Raw genomic sequence first — 22,561 nt, forward strand, 5'->3', positions numbered from 1 at the left:
GGTACTGATAATCTTGAGATTAATGAGTATGTCGGTTTCAGTGTGAGCAGTAGACTACATTTAGAAATCTGGATCATATCCTTTGAACATTTGCACATCTATCATTCCAGTGTTAATACTAATTGTAATTATTTTGCACTATAGCCTATTTATTACCTTACCTCCATAACTTGCTACATTTGCACACACTGTATATATATTTTCTGTTGTATTTTTGACTTTATGTTTTGTTTTACCCCATATGTAACTCTGTGTTGTTGTTTTTATCGCACTGCTTTGCTTTATCTTGGCCAGGTCGCAGTTGTAAATGAGAACTTGTTCTCAACTGGCTTACCTGGTTAAATAAAGGTGAAATAAAAAATAAAAAATAACAGGAATGGACACAATACTTGTGCAGTCAGTACTGAGAACTACCAATTGGACATGCATACAACAGTTAGATCACTAACATTTTGGCAGACACTTTTTAACAACAATCTATAGTGGCATGTTCTGACAACTGACACCTCAGAGGCCTCCGTCATCCTAGAATGCCACCGCTGCCTGTGTCCTCCCGGATCTCTACCTAAAACTCTCCTCGCGGCTCTCTCCCTAAAACTCACCTACATTTACAAATTCACGACTGCCTGTGTCCTCCCGGGTCTCTCCTCAAAACTCACCTCCATTTACGAGAGGCTAGCACAAGTGACTCACCGCTTCGCCCGCTTGGTCGCTCCATTGGCGTCAAACCATCGCTGAACCTGACCTGCAAATATTACACATTCCTTTGACTTTGCAGTGAGTTTGCTAATAGATGTCATACTAGATGTTTTGGTGAGTTACAGGAGGTAGGGGCGGCAAACATTGGTCACATTTTCTATTAGGCGTTAAACCAGGGTAACTACCAATGTATAAATTATGTAATTATTACCTTCTATCAAAGTAAGCTTCTATCAAAGTAGGTACTTTCGGTTTAACTGCATCGTTTTCCCACAATGCTAATTCCCCACACATTTTTTCAGGGAGGTTCACTATGAATGGAACGCAATACAAGGAATACAAATATGCAATTTTTTGTGTCTTCTGAGAACACTTAATTAACTGTGACAAGTAGCAACCAGTATTTATATAAAAGTTGATTTAGTTTATATACAGTAGTTTTGAATGAAATACAATTAGGACCTTTGAGAAAAGCATCATTAGGTGTCATACTATCATTACTGATTGATGTTTAATGGATCTTAGTGGAGTCACGTCATTCTCTAACCTTAAATCACTACCACAAATATAAGAGTCATGAATTGGGTGTTTAAAAGTCATGGTTCATATGACACACGGTTCTCACCAATCACACTGGTCTTTAAAGAGCACTTAAGTGCGCTCATGTGAAACAAATGTTTCCTGGATTTAGGCTTAACAATGGAATCAACATAGTATGGCTTGTTTAAAAAAAAGGCTCTTGGAGAGATGACTGAAGAACGAGAAACTTGAATATGTAAGGATTATTTACACCAGTGACATCACTGAGTGCTCTGTAAAAACATTTTGTTGTTTTGACCGACCGTTCATAAATGCCATACTTTTATTTAACCTTTATTTAAGCAGGGAGTCTCTTTTGCAGATGAGTCGTGCATGAACACAAAAATTACACTATGAGAGAGATGGTGCTATGACCTAGTCTGAAATCTGACTGGTGTACATTTAGAATACATTTCGTAGTTAAAAAGGATACATCTTACATAATACCAATTCTGTTCATAATCTTATGAAATAATTAACAGAATTGGTTGACATTTGAGAAGTGTATCAGTTAGAACTAATGTGGGAGACTGCTCAGCGAAAAACAAAAACTGCAACTCCATTTCGCAACTCCATTTCGTTTCAGAGGTGTAAAACACATCTCAGTCATTGACAGTTTTAGGTCAGATTTGAAAAAATCTAATCAAATCAAATAATAATGTGGCACACCACTATTTGTTCACCCTGACAACATTTAGGTACATTTACAACAACTTTTTCATCAAATGGACTAGTATTGACTATACTTCAAAAAACATAAGATAAAGTGTAAGTTACCCTTTATAAAACCATTAGAATCTCCACAAGACCTGTTTCACCTAACCTCAAACCTCCCAGGCACCCCTGCTTTATTGCCAGGTGGATTCCCTCCCTTTCAGCTGCAAGAAGCCTTCAGCCCTCTGCCCAGGTGGGAATTAGTTTTTTTTTTTCCAGCCAGGAGGACACTGAGAGAGAATCTATGTGATTCTCTGTGGCTCAAGAAAGAAAGGAGGTAATTGTGGGAAAAGACTGGAAGAGACAAGCGATGACCTGTGAAGTCCCAGCGGCGAGGCTTTGTGAACAATCCCCTTATCCATCCCCCAAATGGGACCGGTTACGACACCCCTGCGCTCCTCTTCAGTGACTCCGTCAAAGAAGCCTTTCTGTTAGTGTGGAGGCTCGGAACAACTGGCTGTCTGTGAGAGAAGCCTTACTATAATTCACTCAAAAGGAGTGTAACTACTAGGCTACACAGTTCTGAAATGCCTTAATACAATATCATACAGCAAAACGTACAACTCACAGGAGTTTAACTAGTAGGCCTGGTACACATTTCAGAAATTTAAGAATTCACTGTTCCCTGAATAACAGAGTATACTGCTATAACCTATATGGTAGAGTAGTAATCATAATTTCCGACATCTAATATCATGTTATTGTTGGAAAATGGAGTGTGTTATTGCAAGTGGCCACACCTACTAGGGATAGTCGAACAGTCTTCACAAGGTAAGTGTGAACACTCCAAAATTGATTGTAAAACTAGTTGGAGGTGTAGACATTCATGTGGCGATGAAACTTTGTCTCCTGTAGTTTTGGAGACATGCTGTGATTCCTGACCAAGAGGTGAAAATGATTTTCTGAGAAAGTGACAGGGGAACGACAAAGAGGGAGGTGTGGGGTGTAACGGTAAAAGAACAGAGAGAGAAAAACGGAGGGAATGGAGAGAGAGAGAGAAAAGAGAGAGAGAGGAAGACTGGGGAGAAAGGGGAGAGACTGAGAGACTAAAAGCCAGAGCGAAATGTTTCTCTTTCAATGACTTTCATTTCAATTTTACGAGTTTGATGGTGAGTCTTGAATGAATAATTTACTTTTTTGTGTGACCAATTTTATTACATTTGTGTCATTTTGTTCATTGCGGGGGGGGGGGGGTAGTTACAGGTACAATATAAAAATTCATATAATTTCATATTCCGTTTATATCGCATTTATTTGTGGGCTGCCACTCAAAAAAATTAATTACAAATTTTAAAAAGTACATAAATCAAGTATTTATCATTTTGATCATATTACAGAGTTAAAAAGTAATAATAAATGTACTAATAGTTTCCTTCACCCCCCACCCCCCTCACCCCCACCCACATAAACGTCCAAGGTTGCTTGGCAACCGAGGATCCTTTTACATCCACCCTCCCGCTCCTCCTCCCGGCGACCAGATTATTTCCCTGAATAATTCACTTTTATGAAAAAAGCACTTCTTTCATTCATTCACACGAAGTTCCCACCTATTTTCAGAATTGGTCATCATATGGTGTCTGTGCTTCATCTCTGGAGTACCAGTGCAATATGCACATGCTCATCAATACACTCATTCATGGGTTGATAGTTCCAATTATAGGAAGTATCATCAAGGAAAATATCTGCAGCATATTACATCTAATTCAGCTGATCGAGGTCCTGGGGAGTTGCCTGGTCATAACTAGACTAATTCAGCTGATCGAGGTCCTGGGGAGTTGCCTGGTCATAACTAGACTGATTCAGCTGATCAAGGTCCTGGGGAGTTACCTGGCCATAACCAGACTGATTCAGCTGATCAAGGTCCTAGGGAGTTACCTGGCCATAACCAGACTGATTCAGCTGATCGAGGTCCTGGGGAGTTGCCTGGTCATAACTAGACTAATTCAGCTGATCAAGGTCCTGGGGAGTTACCTGGTCATAACCAGACTAATTCAGCTGATCGAGGTCCTGGGGAGTTGCCTGGCCATAACCAGACTGATTCAGCTGATCGAGGTCCTGGGGAGTTGCCTGGTCATAACTAGACTAATTCAGCTGATCGAGGTCCTGGGGAGTTGCCTGGCCATAACCAGACTGATTCAGCTGATCAAGGTCCTGGGGAGTTGCCTGGTCATAACCAGACTAATTCAGCTGATCAAGGTCCTGGGGAGTTACCTGGCCATAACCAGACTGATTCAGCTGATTGAGGTCCTGGGGAGTTGCCTGGTCATAACCAGACTGATTCAGCTGATCAAGGTCCTGGGAGTTACCTGGCCATAACCGACTGATTCAGCTGAGATCAAGGTCCTGGGGAGTTGCCTGGCCATAACTAGACTAATTCAGCTGATCAAGGTCCTTGGGGAGTTGCCTGGCCATAACCAGACTGATTCAGCTGATCGAGGTCCTGGGGAGTTACCTGGCCATAACCAGACTGATTCAGCTGATTGAGGTCCTGGGGAGTTGCCTGGTCATAACCAGACTGATTCAGCTGATCAAGGTCCTGGGGAGTTACCTGGCCATAACCAGACTGATTCAGCTGATCGAGGTCCTGGGGAGTTGCCTGGCCATAACCAGACTGATTCAGCTGATCAAGGTCCTGGGGAGTTGCCTGGCCATAACCAGACTGATTCAGCTGATCGAGGTCCTGGGGAGTTACCTGGCCATAACCAGACTGATTCAGCTGATCGAGGTCCTGGGGAGTTGCCTGGCCATAACCAGACTAATTCAGCTGATCAAGGTCCTGGGGAGTTACCTGGCCATAACCAGACTGATTCAGCTGATCAAGGTCCTGGGGAGTTGCCTGGCCATAACCAGACTAATTCAGCTGATCAAGGTCCTGGGGAGTTGCCTGGCCATAACCAGACTGATTCAGCTGATCGAGGTCCTGGGGAGTTACCTGGCCATAACCAGACTGATTCAGCTGATCGAGGTCCTGGGGAGTTACCTGGCCATAACCAGACTAATTCAGCTGATCAAGGTCCTGGGGAGTTACCTGGCCATAACCAGACTAATTCAGCTGATCAAGGTCCTGGGGAGTTGCCTGGCCATAACCAGACTGATTCAGCTGATCGAGGTCCTGGGGAGTTACCTGGCCATAACCAGACTGATTCAGCTGATCGAGGTCCTGGGGAGTTACCTGGCCATAACCAGACTAATTCAGCTGATCAAGGTCCTGGGGAGTTACCTGGCCATAACCAGACTAATTCAGCTGATCAAGGTCCTGGGGAGTTACCTGGTCATAACCAGACTAATTCAGCTGATCAAGGTCCTGGGGAGTTGTCTACTTTTGTTTTAAAGGCCATAATCTATCCATTATTTCCGCCATTTTGCTCTTTTACTTTCACAAATACACCGCAACGGTCAACGGCTATGTATTCCATTTCAACTAACAGATGACCTACAAATGAAAAGACCTGCCCAAATAATGAAATAATTTCACAACAACAGATGAGCTGATGCCTATTGCCCACCAGTGCATGCAATGGAAACTTCTACATTTACTACTCTGGACAAACATAAGCTCATGCTGGTAGTGTGCTTATGCATAAGAAGCATTCCTCCTCTTCTTCACCAGTCTGCCCTTTCCACATTTCTTTCCCTTCCCCTCTCCTGGTCACTACCCCCCATCCTAAACTCACTCCTTTTCATAAGGACCATTTGACAGGCAAGGATCTTATACATTTACTCTCAACCTCTCCTAAGCGAAAACATTTTTTACAATTCCATTATGTGACCAGCACTCTTATTTGACTGGGTCGTGAGTGCCTGAGCTAGTGAGCTAGCTAGCAGACAGACCGAGTGAGTGGCTGTCATTGCCTGGCCTGGCTGACTGGCTCACTGTAATGAGCTCATGGGCTGTAGAGAATTGTATTAACAGGATTAGAGAGGAGCTGGGTAATGAGGAGAAGAAACTTTCTGATGGGTCTGACCTCTGGCCTTAGAACACTGCTGGGCAAAGATGTTGCCGTGCCAAGAGCCAAGAGCTGCAGTGCACACTGAAGCAGCAAGATCTCAAACTTCCCCACTACAAGCACACCTCCAGACCATTGAGTGGAAATCTTGGATGTTACAGCCAAATGATGGACAGTGGACAGTAGTGTATTATGCAGTGAGTGAAGAAAGCCACAGGATTAATGTAAAAAATTCAACAGACAATCATAGGGCTCTGATTAATAATTTATTGTTCTAAATGCACTTGTCATTCATAAAAATTTCATAAGCACTCATTTCATAATCAATCACGATGATGTCTTTATGTGGTGCGGATGTATTATTCTATTATAAATTGCCATTTAAAAACCCCTCTGCCAATATCCAGTGGAAACATATTCCACATTTCCAATATTAATATCCCATATTCCCAACTTTAAGTCCCAACTTTTTTGTTAACAAGGACATTGGTTGACTTGGAGAGGGTAGAGAGGGTTGTTGGGTGGGAAGGGTCAGGAATTAGGGGTGTGGTGTCACATTGCTGACAATCCATTGATATGAATATTGTATATGCATGTGGATGTAACAGTAAACAAACCCACAGCATTGTCCACTGGACACAGCCCTTCTCCAGACAGACATCCAAGGTCCTTATTATGTGTCAGTAAAGGTAGCCTACAAGAAAATACTACAAACCCATGCAATCCGATGTCTTTGTTTTCGTCTGTATCTAATCTAGACTACAAACAACAACACAGATTAGATATGCCTTTAATGCACGTGTCAAACTCATTCAATGGAGGGCCAAGTGTTTGCGGGTTTTCAATCCACCCTTGTACTTGATTGATGAATTAAGGTAACTAATTAGTAAGGAACTCCCCTCACCTGGTTGTCTAGGTCTTAATTGAAAGGAATAACCAAAAACCCGCAGACACTCTGCCCTCTCGGCCCTGCCCTAATGGATAGTTTTCTGTTGGACAAAAGTAACAATGAACACCAACATTTACAACAAATTTGACCCGGGCCAACCTCCAAACACAGACCAATTACTGCTTGGTATAGTGTAAACCTAAATATTTTAGTAGACCAGTCCAAAAAGCATTATATTTTGAACACATAATTCACAATGACAAAAATGATTGAATTACATTGCAATAAACTCAAACAAAATCCTTGGTTTTGTCTGGATCTGCAAATGACACTATGAATTGACACTTACTACTTCAAAATTGTAATACATTTTCTATGATCAGAATGTGTGTAATATATTTTCTATGATTCGAATGTGTGTGAGGCAACTTTAATTTAATGGTCATATTCCTTCTCTGTGTTTGGGATGATGTGCGTTGTGAATGCACTATTTACCATACAAGCAAATGTAATTGCACGAAAGTTACCCACATTTTTGCATGTCTATAAGCTGTGTTATTATAATGATTATACTTTTTTGTCCACCTACAGACTCTGGTACATCCCTTGCATTACGTTAAAAAAACATACATCAGTGCAAAAAACACGCTGAGCTGAAATCTCGCGAGCTCTACCTCCCGTTTGGAACCCACCCTAAAGCGTTGCCTTACTGCAGTGTGTGTATATAGGAGGGAGGCGAGGGTTACATTGGGAATCTCGGAAGAGTTGCGGCAAGGTCGATAGAGCATCCTACTCTAAAAATCACCACACCGCGGATTTTATTCGCTTTCGTACAAGTGTGCGGAAAGCTAGAGGACCGAGAGGCGTCTCGGAGATTTCATCTCTTGACGAGTAGCGTTGGCTAGGGTTGAAAGTTGATGCCTTGTTTTCATCGCTGAGAGCGTATAGTGAGGCAGCTATCAAGCCATCCTTCTCCATTTGTAGCTCTGCATGTTTTGTGGTTGTGCTACCTTTTTGAGAGAAGCAGAAGTGGCATTCGCTTTTTTCTGAATTCGAAAGCACCGCGTTTCTTTGGGAGCAAGTATCCAGACGGTCTTCCACCACTTGGGCGGTACTAGGAGTGTGAGCTGATTACTTCTATGTCGGAAAGAACCGGGCTTTAGAAGCAGTGTAATTTTGCTATTGCACACGAGTTGTGCCGGACATTTAGATAGGTATTTGTTTCTGAAAGGTCCTTAATTCACCGGTAATATTTGCAATGTCGGCGCCATCCTCCTTGCCTCCCGCCCAGGGAGAGAACCCCGCGCCAGAAAATGAGGGGCTGACCGTGGATACAGGTTTGAAGCCCGCCGGCCCGACACCCAGCTCGAGTCGGTTCCAGGTGGACCTGGTGGCTGAAGCAGCCAGTGCCGCTGACAAAACGCTCGCATCTGGCGATAAAGACACTCCCGCCCCCGAAGGTTCGGAGCCAGCGGCGGGTGGCGAGGAGGCAAAGGGTCGGTTCCGGGTGGTGAACTTTGTGGATCCGAGTGGAGCAAGCCCACCAGAAGCAGTGCCCGCTGAAGGTTTCCAGAATGGAGACACCGTGATGAGCGAGGGCAGCCTACATTCTTCGACAGGAGGCCAGCATCACTACCATTACGACACCCATACGAACACCTATTACCTAAGGACTTTTGGTCATAACACCATCGATGCCGTGCCGAACATCGATTTCTACCGGCAAACTGCTGCGCCGCTGGGGGACAAGCTGATAAGACCCACCCTTTCTGAGCTGCACGACGAGCTAGACAAAGTAAGCAAACTCATGGCTTTGACACGGATGCTAGCGCGTGCTAGGACAGAACACACATGGGGCGCCACTGCTGCGTCAACGTTCCACGCTCGTGGGACGTAATTTTGCTAGTTTTAGTTTCTGTATTTAGATTGAAATTTGACAAGTTTTTGCGGTCAGTGGCTCATTTTAGTCTCATGCTCGTTTATTTACTTGGTCAAAAGGATGGCTAGCTACATGCCTGTCATTAGCAACATTGGTGGGATGTCGGTGTGGAAAGGATGAGCGGTGGCCCATTCTTCAAAAGACACTCATGTGGATAGGCTCCACCACGTATTCATTGTACTTGAATGATGTCGTCACACATTCTTTGTCCGTTTTTACGCAGCGCATAGAACGCACAGTTTCGGGTCACAAGAATGAACGCTTTTGTCACAAAGTAGGAAATAGTGCCTTCAGGAATTGACAATATGATGTGTTACTTTGCTAGGTAAACACATGTGTTTGCTATGTCAAGTCATCGATATTTCGGTGTATTTTGACAGTTCCCAACTGAGTAATATATTAGAGTAGATAATATTTCCCGAATATGTCCAACAATTGTGCGCACGTGAGACCTCCCTAGGATGAAAACAACACGCATCTCGCAGCTCAGCTATCGGTTACACTGTTTCCAACTAGGCCTACTTATAATTAGTCATTCTGGTAGAGTTATTATTTAAGTATTCTATTGGGGTTTTTATGCAGTTGTAGCCTCAGGTTAGGTTGTTGAAGTATGTCTATTAGCTTGAATACATTTTACTTGGCTTTTGCTGTGGTCTGTAGACACCCGGACTTCCTGCTTTGTAATATGAGAAGTTTTCTGACCTAGTAGTGAAATAGTTAATCCTGTCCAAATTTAAATTACCTTACCTGACAATAGTGGTTACAACTAATTAATGCAATTTCAGTGTCTAATAGCGTATGGGTTTATCTAAGTACTGATGTAATATTTTACACTTGACAATGACAAAGCAATCCCAAGCACACTGGCCATTCATTGTCCACAATGTCAGCCCTTATATTTGGTCAGCAAATCTATGAAAATCCTGCTCTATTTAAAACTTGCCCCCAATAATACCCCAATTCCAGAGCATATAACTGCTAGGCATTGACACATTTCCCTGCCAGTCCTGTGCTCTTCATATGGTTCTGTAAAAGGTATTGGCGGATGAAAGAAAAACAACTGAAGGCTCTGTGCCATGTTGACATTCCATGGGCCGTTATGTCTTGGAGACTGTGGTAAGCAGGCGGGGGTGTTCCTGACTGACACATGGGAGGACACTCAAGGTTAACTGTCAGCGTGACCCCTCCCTTTAACCATTAGCCTTTGTCTAGGCTCCATATCTCCAGACATGAATTTCCACTTTTCACCCATGTCTTCTCAATCCCTACATTTTTGGGGTCTTTTTTTTGTAGCATTCTAGTGGTGACCATTCTAGCAGCCAGTATGTGTGGAGACCGTTCCATATGGCTTTTTATAACCACAAGCCTTACAGCTTGTATGTAGAGAACATAGTTATGATATTGATAAGACATGTGGGCTAATATCTTTAGCATGATGAACTCATGAAGTGACAACCAACTACATCAGGGGTGTCAAACTCATTCCATGGAGGGCCTAGTGTCTGCTGGTTTTTCTTTTCAATCAAGCCCTAGACAACCAGGTGAGGGTAGTTCCTTACTAATTAGTGACCTTAATTCATCAATCAAGTACAAGGGAGGAGCTACACAAGTAATAATATTTTCTAGTCGTGTTACAATCTCCGATTCAGTTTCCTACAATAGATCTGCGGTCGTCTCCTTATCCCAGCATGATATGTATCTCAGCAGCACAACCCCATTGCCATAGACATTTTGAGATCCAGACAGGCCCTGTTTGAATACATAATAAAGGCATGCATTAGTTATAATGTACACTGAACAAAAATATAAACACAACATGTAAAGTGTTTGACCCATGTTTCATGAGCGGAAATAAATAAAAGTTCCCCGACATGGACAAAGCTTATTTCTCTCAACTGTTGTGCACAAATTTGTTTACATCCCTGTTAGTGAGCATTTCTCCTTTACCAAGATAATCCATCCACTTACATTTACATTTACGTCATTTAGCAGACGCTCTTATCCAGAGCGACTTACAGTTAGTGCATACATTATTATTTTTAAAAAAAAATTTATACTGGCCCCCCACGGGAATTGAACCCACAACCCTGGCGTTGCAAACGCCATGCTCTACCAACTGAGCTACCTCCCTGCCGGCCATTCCCTCCCCTACCCTAGACGACACTGGGCCAATTGTGTGCCGCCCCATTGGTCTCCCGGTTGCGGCCGGCTACGACAGAGCCTGGATTCGAACCAGGATCTCTAGTGGCACAGCTAGCACTGCGATGCAGTACCTTACTGCACTGCGGTTGTGTTGCAGGTGTGGCAACACAACACAATGCCACAGATTTGAGGAAGTGTGCAATTGGAATGCCGACTGCAGGAATGTCCACCAGAGCTGTTGCCAGAGAATTTAATGTTAATTTCTCTACCATAAGCAGCCTCCAATATCATTTTAGGGAATTTGGAGGTATGTCCAACTGGTCTCACAACCGCAGTCCATGTGTAACCACGCCAGCCCAGGACCTCCACATCCGGCTTCTTCAGTTGCGGGATCGTCTGATACCAGCCACCGGACAGCTGATGAAACTGTGACAACCAAATAATTTCTGTACAAACTGTCAGAAACCATCTCAGGGAAGCTTATCTGCGTGCTTGTTGTCCTCACCTGACTGCAGTTCGGCGTTGTAACTGACTTCAGTGGGCAAATTCTCACTTTTGATGGCCATTTGCACGCTGGAGAAGGGTGCTCTTCATGGATGAATCCTGGTTTCAACTGTACCGGGCAGATGGCAGATGGCAGATAGCGTGTATGCCGTTGTGTGGGCGAGCGGTTTGTTGTGAACAGAGTGCCCCATGGTGGGGTTATGGTATGGGCAGGCAAGCATAAGCAACGGACAATGAACACAATTGCATTTTATCGATGACAATTTAAATGCACAGAGATACCGTGACGAGATCCTTAGGCCCATTGTCGTGCCATTCATCCGCCGCCATCACCTAATGTTTCGGCATTATGCATGGCCCCATGTCGCAAGGATCTGTACACAATTCCTGAAAGCTGAAAATGTACCAGTTCTTCCATGGCCATGACCAGACATGTTACCCGTTGAGCATGTTTGGGATGCTCTGGATCGACGTGTTCCAGTTTCCGCCAATATCCAGCAACTTCACACAGCCATTGAAGAGGAGTGGGACAACATTCCACAGGCCACAATCAACAGCCTTGGTGGTCACACCAGATACTGACTGGTTTTCTGATCCACGCCTCTACTTTTATTCTACACAAAATAGCCCATAATGACAAAGTGAAAATCGGTTTTTAGAATTTTTTTTAGCAAATGTATTAAGAATAAACATACCTTATTTACATAAGTATTCAGGCCCTTTGCTATGAGACTCAATTGCACTCCGGTGGATCCTGTTTCCATTGATCATCTGTGATTTTTCTACAACTTGATTGGAGTCCGCCTGTGGTAAATTCAGTTGATTGGACATGATTTGGAAAGGCACACCTGTCTATATAAGGTCCCACAGTTGATAGTGCATGTCAGAGCAAAAACCAAGCCTTGAGGTCTAAGGAATTGTCCGTAGTGCTCTGAGACAGGATTTTGTCGAGGCACAGATCTGGGGAAGGGTACAAAAAAAGGTCTGCAGCATTGAAGGTCCCCAAGAACACAGTGGTCTCCATCATTCTTAAATGGTAGAAGTTTGGAACCACCAAGACTCTTCCTAGAGCTGGCCGCCCGGCCAAACTGAGCAATCTGGGGATAAGGGGGGGTGACCAAGAACCCAATGGTCACTCTGACAGAGCTCCAGAGTTCCTCGGTGAAGATGGGAGAACCTTCCAGAAGGACAACCATCTCTGCAGCACTCCACCAATCAGGCCTTTTATGGTAGAGTGGCCAACTGGAAGCCACTCCTCAGTAAAAGGCACATGACAGCCCACCTGGAGATTCTCTGGTCTGATGAAACCAAGATTGAACTCCTTGGCCTGAATGCCAAGTGTCACGTCTGGAGGAAACCTGGCACCATCCCTATGGTGAAGCGTGGTGGCAGCATTATGCTGTGGAGATGTTTTTCAGCGGCAGGGACTGGGAGTCAGGATCAAGGGTAAGATGAACGGAGCAAAGTACAGAGATTCTTGATGATAATCTGCTCCAGAGCTCTTAGAACCTCAGACTGGGGGCGAATGTTCACCTTCCAACAGGACAACAACCCTAAGCACACAGCCAAGACAACGCAGGAGTGGCTTTGGGACAAGTCTCAGAATGTCCTTGAGTGGCCCAGCCAGAGCCTGGACTTGAACCCGATCGAACATCTAGAGAGACCTGAAAATAGCTGTGCAGCAACAATCCCTATCCAACCTGACAGAGCTTGAGAGGATCTGCAGAGAAGAATGGGAGAAACTCCCCAAATACAAGTGTGCCAAGCTTGTAGCGTCATACCCAAGAAGACTTGAGGATGTAATCGCTGCCAAAGGTGCTTCAACAAAGTACTGAGTAAAGGGTCTGAATACTTATGTAAATGTGATATTTCCGTTTTTGTATGTTTTATACATTTGCCAAAATCTCTAAACCTGTTTTTGCTTTTTCATTATGGGGTATTGTGTGTAGATTGATAGGAGGGGGGGGGAACAATTTAATCAATTTTAGAATAAGGCTGTAACGTAACAAAGTGGAATACGTCAAGGGGTCTGAATACTTTCCGAATGCACTGGTATATTTTGTCCACTTACCCTGTTTTCTGCCTGTGTATCCTGTTTATTGTGGCAGCAACGTTTCAGTCAAATTCCTGTACATGCAAATGTATCTGGCGAAATGAAGGTGATTTTATGATTCTTCTTTCCTCCCTTAAAGTAGGTTAAGGATTGATCTATATGTGATTGGTCTGTGCTGCTTTCACAAATCCAACTCTTTCCTGATCTGTGTTTACTTCAAGAAAGCGAGGAAGGCTGGGTTTTTCTTCTTTGTAATTTTACCCTCCTTTTCTCCCCAATTTCGTGATATTAAGATCTCGTTTCATCGCTGCAACTCCCCAACGGACTCGGGAGAGTTGAAGGTCGAGTCATGCGTCCTCCGAAACATGACCTGCCAAACCGTGCTTCTTAACACCTGCTCGCTTATCCCAGAAGCCAGCCGCACCAATGTGTCTGAGGAAACAACACTGTTCAAGTCAGCCTGCAGGCACCCGGCCCGCCACAAGGAGTCGCTAGAGCACGATGAGCCAAGTAAAGCCAAACACTCCCCTAACCCGGACGACACTGGGCCAATTGTTCACCGCCCGATCGAACCCCAGGCTGTGGTGACTCCGCAACACTGCGATGCAGTGCCTTAGACCGCTGCGCCACTCGTGAGGCCTTGTTTTTCTTCTATTCCAAACAGGGCCTTAGTCAATTGCATTGTTTTAGATGTCACCATTTTTGTCCTGGACGCATCTGTTGAACATGTGCCATTTTTGGCCACATAGCGTGCCTTTGTACACGGGCAGCTGGACACCGGCAGCTGTCAGTAACTTGACACTGGTAACATGTACTGTGACGCATCATGTTTTGCTATGACTATAAATATAGATGTCACATTTTTCTGCATGCATGCACGGAAGGCCAAAGCGAAAGCTTAGTGTTCACTGTCGTGTAGATTGTAGGAAAATAGCATAAATTAAGTTCAAAACCCTAGACTCCTAGCTATCCATGGCGATCAAGATGGTGACGCGCTGTCCAGACATCCAAGGTTTTAATGAAAAGTAGAGTCCTATTGGTATAAGGTCATGTAGTTGGCAGAGCAGCCCTATTGTATGCATTTTAGGACTACAGTCAGGGACTATATTAAACTTTATTTAATCACCTTAGAATTACTTGTGCTCGTGGTGTTAACTGATACACATGGTTTAAAACATGAGGGCATTTGCTGTAGTTGCCCACTAATGCTATACGTTCTAGTCAATCAATGTCAGTGTATTATGTCTGTTTGTAACCGTGTGTTATATGTGAAAATCTGATTTGTATTATAAATTGTATTTTAATGTTTTAGGACTCCTGGAAGATTAGTTCAAATGAGGACTAAAATAGATTCTAATCAAATCAGTCAACCCTCATCCTCAATGCTAGATTATTTTTTGCTCTATGCCACAGAGGAGGCTTTGAAATGCAGTCTGTTCATTCCAGTCGCTTCAAGATCTCAACTAACATGGCATTGTTTTTTTACATATTTTTTTATTTTATCAGTAGAGCGAACCGACAATGGAAACGCCAAATGGAAATTCCATTGTAGCTAATCGACCTGTGCCTGTGGACTTACACCTAAATCAATGAGTCAACCAAAACGCCATTGATAGTGCTGATGAAAGTGGACTTGAGTGATAGCCTGCTAAAGTTACCTGGCCATTGCTGGGCACCCTGGCTCCATTCCACACACACAAATTATGTGACGAAACCAACGGCAGTTGCGAATTCCATTCAAATGAAATAAAAAGGGGAAGCATTTTACTGTGTTCTCATTGGGCCCTGAACCCGTTACCCGGCAGTAGCAGCAAAAGCCGCATGAGACCCGTTATATCGACCAGCCAGAGGGGAAACCCTGACAGGACGACGGGCAGCCAAGCAGAAGCAGATTGGACTGAAATATTGATGTCTTCCCACTGCCACTACAGTGAGTGCACAAAGTCGACGAACAGGCCAGCTAACTTCCAACTCTAGTATGAGTCTGTAGTACTGTGTGCCTTCTTGGCCTTAGTGATGGGGACCAGACATGTCTGCCTGTATAGCCTAATTATATCTGTTAGATCTTTTTAATGCAATTTGAACACGTGAGACCCAGTAAAAAGAGAGCACAGCTTACGGTAAGCCTTTTGTATAGGCTAAGCTTTTGTCAAAGTTTAATGCGTTTTGCTGCAATGCCCTTATTGCTCCCATTACAACCTCTTGTGTGTTTCCAGGAACCAAGGAGTTCAAGATGGGTACACTACAAAGTGTTGAGTGGCATTATTTTACTGCGTTCCTATTGGCTCATGTCGTTACATGCTGACCAATCCCTTCTTCTCTGTCAATTAGCAAGCGTAGTGTGAAGTCTTGACCCCCCCTCTTTCTCTGTGGAGTGTTGGGTAGGCAGGGCCTCGCATTAACAAGAGGCCATATTAATAGGGTATTGTTAGCCCAGTCAACCAAACCTTTTTTTGTTATGTTTCCACAAACTCAAATAGGAAGCTGTGGTGGTGAGATGTCATGTGATGTGCCAACCCACTCTTTTATTTGATGTATGATAGGTAGCCTTTAAACATGAATCCTATTCTGAATGATTGGATAGTCCTACATTTTGACATGAGCAGTCTCGCCATGGCACAAACTAGTTTTTAGTTGCGCTTCTCCACTGAACTCATGTTGAGAAGGGGGACATCTTCCATATTATTACATTTCTGTTGTACTGCTTTGAAGGATCTCCAGCTAATGTTACTTCCTAGTTAGGGACATTTTCTATTGGATGCAGTGAAAGAACAATTGGTCATTTGGGGCTGAATTAAAGGGCTTTGCGTGGCAGATGTTTCCCACCAGGTCAGGCATCACAACAGCCCCTGTCTCCTAGCACTGTGTCCCTGGTCTCCATGGCGATGCCAGTCCTGTGGGCAGGGCTTGCAGTCAACAGGTTGTCTCTTGTGGCCCTTTCAGAGCAGGAGGCCTGGAGATCAGGCTAGGCCTAATTAACAGATTGTGCTGGAAGTGACAATGTAGTGAGCATGCAATCCACAGCTTTGCCCTCAATCCTCACCTTCAATCTCTCACACTAGTAGGCCTACTCTGTTGTTCCAAAGCAGAAGTTGTGTTCCGATGAAGATTGCACACAGGAAATGGCAACTGATGTGAAATTTCACATTCTTCGATCTAGGCTAGATAAGCCCTCTGTGTTGACGTCTTTTCATTATTGATAACCTGATATCAGTTCTAGCTTCCGGTCCCATGTGTTTAGAGCTCTATCACAACTGAGCATCGATGCTGGGAGGGGGGGGGGGGGTGGGGTGCACCCTTCAATTTGAATAGGCCTAAGTTATGTCTGACTTCTACTGTAACCATAACAAGCCCTATGTTGTTACATTTGGATCCCATGTCCCTGTCCAAATATTTAAAACTGCACCCCATTAACACCCATCATTTTGTTCTGGTACAGTCCGGTTCCACCAGTCTTAAGCATGTATTTTCTTTTCATAAAACAAAATGGATGTAGTCTTTGTCGCCAACCACTGTATCAACCCTTCCTTTACAGGAATGTCAAGCGGGATTAATAGTTGAATGTTGTTTTGTAGCCGGACTACCTGTAGCATAGTTTGTTTCTTTGGAAGTAAACAAGGTCTGAGGTAAGACTCTGATGCACCGTTTGTCGCAGTTAAAAGGGGACGGCGTCATGAGGTTAACTAGCTTGCACAAGGGAGGCTCTGTGCAGTGGCCTGGCGAGGACCAACTCCACGTGGACTTGTTTATTCTCTCTCTCTGTGCTGGCTGTGCCCAAGATTGTATGCAGTGTCAGAAACCGGAGAAGGAGCAGGCTTCTGGTCTGGCTATGACTGGAGAGGAAGAGAGAGGGGGACTTTAGTCACTTCTAGACTGTGTTGTGGGCCTGCAGCTGGTGTAATGTATACACATGCCATTTGGCAGTCACTTGTAAGTGGTTGTGCGAATGTTCTTGTGTGCGTATGGCTTCTCTCTTACCCAGGGCCATATCTATTAGCGTCACAGTGTGACTGTCCGTAATTACTGGAGTAGGCCTACTCTCTGGGAAGGACCTAAGATGGCACTGCTACACAGTCACAGATGAAGCAATGTATTTATTATTTTAGGGACTAAATACTTCCGTACTGACAACTTGTATTTCTATGGCTAGGTTTCCATTCAATTGGTGACAGAGTATTCTAAAATCCGCATAAAAACAATATGCGCATTTTCCCACCAGAGGGATGTTTCTGTCAAACTGACTTGCGGTTAAAAGGCTGTGCGTGCTGACGTAGTGCACATAATTAACTTTTTTGCGGTTAAATAAAAACAACAAATCAAAAAAGTTATATGGGTTTCCATCGCATTTTCAACTCTACTGATGGTTTTGTCAATAAAAACTGTGTTTTAAATAGCGATTGTGCCCCCTCTGGTCTTGGAACATGCGCTCTATCCAACAGCTTGCTAATACAGTGCGGGTATAGCCTACTACATGATGAGATTATTATGGACAAAATACATTATTTTTATTTGTCAAACTGCAGCGAAGCATTGATCATCATGTCACCACAAGAAGACTCTTTGATATTTATTGGAAAGGAGCATCAAGCTCAACACCGTGCACTTTCACCACCTTGTAAAGTTCCTAACTTTATTTCCTCTGTAGCCTAATAGACTGCATGCTTTCCCGAGTCTTAGTGGGAGGACCACACATCATCGCGTGACTCCATGTTTACTTCCATATGATGGTTTAATATATATATATATATATATATATATATATATATATGCTCATTAAGGCATTTCCGCAGCCAGTCTCTCATAATACATTAGACAGACACAAAAATAATCCACCTGTGCTAGTGTGTTTTGTCGACATTTGGAAAGTGTACAGACAATTTTGCTGTTTCCGTCAGGCCTGTCGTGACGACATTTATCGAGTACTTTACTCGCATAAAAAGGTTGGATGGATACCTGGTTGGCGAGTGTAAAATATATGCTCTGTCTTTTAATAGAAGACTTGTGGCTAGTTCTTATTTGCTGAATAGTGACCCTTGACATGACCACTGAGAGGCCACATTCTTATCACATGGCTTCTCAGAAAATGTCCTTGGGGACAAAACACCTTCGTAAGCTTATTTCCTGTCGCTTGCTATTGCACATGGCATCAGAACCGATCAGCGATTCGCTGCTTGCCACGGCCACATGCTATCATCAGTATTGGTGACTTTTGAATGGTATACAACTATATATAACTCTTTCCATTCACGCTGCGTCATCTTCAAGAAGTCACACACACACACTCATGAAAAGTACATGACCGACTGTCGGCCTACATAACAGGTTTATTTTGAACTGTAAAGTTGTGGCAAACTTCGTAATGGCTTTTTAGGAGAGAAAAAATATTGCCCTGTGTCTCACTTTCTCTGGGTCTCTGAGAAGCATTAGATGCTACAGCATGAGTAACCTCTGGTAGTGGAACCCAGGTCGCTTAGTGTGTCGCACTAATGGAACTGTAATGACCTGCCTTGTGTTGCTGCTGGCTTTTGCCTTTGAATTGTGTTGAATTGCCGCTTGGATCAAGACCGTGAAACCGGTGACAAGTGAGTCCCCCACGACAATGAGGGGCTTTGCTAAGCAAGGTAGTCCCATCAGTAGAAATGAAAGACTGGCTCAGGCGATCTTGTTTGGTATGTATGTATGTATGTATGTATGTATACTGCTCAAATAAATAAATGGAACACTTAAACAACACAATGTAACTCCAAGTCAATCACACTTCTGTGAAATCAAACTGTCCACTTAGGAAGCAACACTGATTGACAATACATTTCACATGCTGTTGTGCAAATGGAATAGACAACAGGTGGAAATTATAGGCAATTAGCAAGACACCCCCAATAAAGGACTGGTTTTGCAGGTGGTGACCACAGACCACTTCTCAGTTCCTATGCTTCCTGGCTGATGTTTTGGTCACTTTTGAATGCTGGCGGTGCTTTCACTCTAGTGGTAGCATGAGACGGAGTCTACAACCCACACAAGTGGCTCAGGTAGTGCAGCTCATCCAGGATGGCACATCAATGCGAGCTGTGGCAAGAAGGTTTGCTGTGTCTGTCAGCGTAGTGTCCAGAGCATGGAGGCGCTACCAGGAGACAGGCCAGTACATCAGGAGACGTGGAGGAGGCCGTCGGAGGGCAACAACTCAGCAGCAGGACTGCTAGCTCCACCTTTGTGCAAGGAGGAGCAGGAGGAGCACTGCCAGAGCCCTGCAAAATGACCTCCAGCAGGCCACAAATGTGCATGTGTCTGCTCAAACGGTCAGAAACAGACTCCATGAGGGTGGTATGAGGGCCCGACGTCCACAGGTGGGGGTTGTGCTTACAGCCCAACACCGTGGAGGACGTTTGGCATTTAACAGAGAACACCAAGATTGGCAAATTCGCCACTGGCGCCCTGTGCTCTTCACAGATGAAAGCAGGTTCACACTGAGCACATGTGACAGACGTGACAGAGTCTGGAGACGCCGTGGAGAACGTTCTGCTGCCTGCAACATCCTTCAGCATGACCGGTTTGGCAGTGGGTCAGTTATGGTGTGGGGTGGCATTTCTTTGGGGGGCCGCACAGCCCTCCATGTGCTCGCCAGAGGTAGCCTGACTGCCATTAGGTACTGAGATGAGATCCTCAGACCCCTTGTAAGACCATATGCTGGTGCGGTTGGCCCTGGGTTCCTCCTAATGCATGACAATGCTAGACCTCATGTGGCTGGAGTGTGTCAGCAGTTCCTGCAAGAGGAAGGCATTGATGCTATGGACTGGCCCGCCCGTTCCCCAGACCTGAATCCAATTGAGCACATCTGGGACATCATGTTTCGCTCCATCCACCAACGCCACGTTGCACCACAGACTGTCCAGGAGTTGGCGGATGCTTTAGTCCAGGTCTGGGAGGAGATCCCTCAGGAGACCATCCGCCACCTCATCAGGAGCATGCCCAGGCATTGTAGGGAGGTCATACAGGCACGTGGAGGCCACACACACTACTGAGCCTCATTTTGACTTGTTTTAAGGACATTACATCAAAGTTGGATCAGCCTGTAGTGTGGTTTTCCACTTTAATTTTGAGGGTGACTCCAAATCCAGACCTCCATGGGTTGATAAATGTGTGTGTGTGTATGTGTATGTGTATATATATATATATATATATTTATTTTTTTAATCTCATAAATATATACATTGCTTTGTTGGAGATGAATAAAGTTATCGGTCAGATATTGCAAACAACTTAAAACATTTTTGAAAATCTGCAGTTTTTTTTTTTCTTGATTTTTGTTATGGCTGTTACAGCCCCCAAAACAACCAACAAACTTTTGCCAGGTACGAAAGAACATCTTCTTTTGACCTCCGTTTGTTCTTAGACAAACTTTTTTTGACTTTTCAACATGCTAGAAACCTCAACCAAGCCCATGGCACCTGCCATGTGTATTTGTATGTCACCCCCTCCCCTCACTACTCAAATAAACAGCATGTGACCCTGCAAAGCAACAATGATCTCATCATAAATGCACAGCTGGCTGATAGACAGACAGAGTCCACATGACAATCAGCTGCAGCCTGCTACTGCTAGTCAACATGTTCTCCTTGTCTTTCAGTCCCAGCCCTGTTTAGTCCCTTTTTATTCACACTCCCATAGACCACTGCTGGATTGTACTAGCAGCTCTGTGTGTGGGAGCGCTGCCTCTGTGTGGTTCACCAACTGTGGCCAGTTTAGTGACTGTATGTTTGTTTTGTATGCTGCTGCAGGCTTTCACTCCTTCTCTCCCCTTTTTCATTGCATGTCGACCGGTCTTTCTCTTTGCCGTTTGGGTTAACCACTGGCCAGTCATGAGTGCCTCCTCCCATCGTGGTTTGATTGGAGGGCAATTCCACGGTAACGGAATTACACTGAGACTCTGATTTTTCACTTTAAAATGTACACCAAACAAAAAACAGATTTTCTAAGTTGAACAAACTATAGAACTCTATAAAAAAGGACTACTTTTAACAATTTCCACTGAATAGTATTAAAACATTTACAGGAAGAACTGTGGAGATACAACGTTTTGTAACAGAATAAAAAAAAGATTTTACCGTAATTCTGTTACTAAACTTTGCATCTGCAGTTTTTCCAGTAAATGATTTTATTTGTACATTTTTCAAAGTAGTCATTGTGTGTAGCTTTTGTATGTTAAACTTTTAAATCAATGGTTTCTGTTTGGTATTTTTAAAAATCTGTCTTAGCGTTATGGTGGAATTGCCCTGGAGCAGTCAGTGGCCCAGACCTCCTAACATGATGACGATATATGGGAACATGGTGTGATTTCAGATTTTTTTTTACAAGGATAAAAGCTTGTATAGAAGCGGGTTAGTGTAAATTGGCTCCAATGGCTGCTTGCAGTTTGTCTCAACACTTTTGTCTGTGTTCGTCATTCAGTCGCTGTAAGTGGGTGCACATATTACATATGGTTTCCATTGACGAGTTCATCCGTGTTTCATTCGGCAATGCAGCTGGGATGCATTTGGGCCGTGCAACCATATATGGGTAGTGTAGCACAATTTGATGCTGTACTTGGGCACAAATAAGACAGATCCCAGGCACATGCATATGATACTGTGTGTGTGGTGTGTACACTCACGTGGGAGGAGGCAAATAAACATGAACAGGAAGTCTGCCCATTTTAATCAACGCTGTCATCTGTCACTGGGTCACAACATGGAGGGGCCTGAGTTTGGCGACGTCATCGATCCTAATGGATCCAGGATGCTCCCAGAGCCCCATGAAGAGCTCCTGTGTCCTGCTGGTCATCAATTATACTGCTTTGATGATCCCTGCTTTCTCCCTCCGTGGGGAGACTAGAGGCAGTGGCCACCGTTCCAACTCGACATTCACTGACCTCTGAGTGTCTAGTTATCTAGATCTTTAATTCTGCACAAAGTGCACTTGTCAACAGCCGTATATACCTGTGGTATGCTGACTGCTAATTGCACTCTATAGACAAAGGTCTTATTATATATGGGAGGAAAGATGGCGGGCGATCTTAACCCCAGCTCAAGGTGAAAACTTATGAGTGGGCCATTTTTAAA

The 22,561-nt window shown here is 44.0% G+C and overlaps 1 protein-coding gene across 3 annotated transcripts in view; it reads left to right on the forward strand.

Annotated features, from left to right (window-relative positions):
- Window positions 1-7,385: 7,385 nt before the first annotated feature.
- Window positions 7,386-22,561, forward strand: part of slc12a2 (solute carrier family 12 member 2) — a 63,942-nt gene continuing 48,766 nt past the window's right edge. For 2 of the 3 annotated variants that reach the window (XM_041897498.2, XM_041897500.2), the window contains exon 1: window positions 7,386-8,623. In XM_041897498.2, the coding sequence (XP_041753432.1) occupies window positions 8,087-8,623 (537 nt within the window). In that variant the 5' untranslated portion in view covers window positions 7,386-8,086. The remainder of the gene's footprint in view (window positions 8,624-22,561) is intronic. The other variant, XM_041897499.2, reaches the window with a different exon arrangement.

Source organism: Coregonus clupeaformis, unplaced genomic scaffold (assembly GCF_020615455.1).
Source record: "Coregonus clupeaformis isolate EN_2021a unplaced genomic scaffold, ASM2061545v1 scaf0391, whole genome shotgun sequence".
In the NCBI taxonomy this organism is placed as follows: domain Eukaryota; kingdom Metazoa; phylum Chordata; class Actinopteri; order Salmoniformes; family Salmonidae; genus Coregonus; species Coregonus clupeaformis.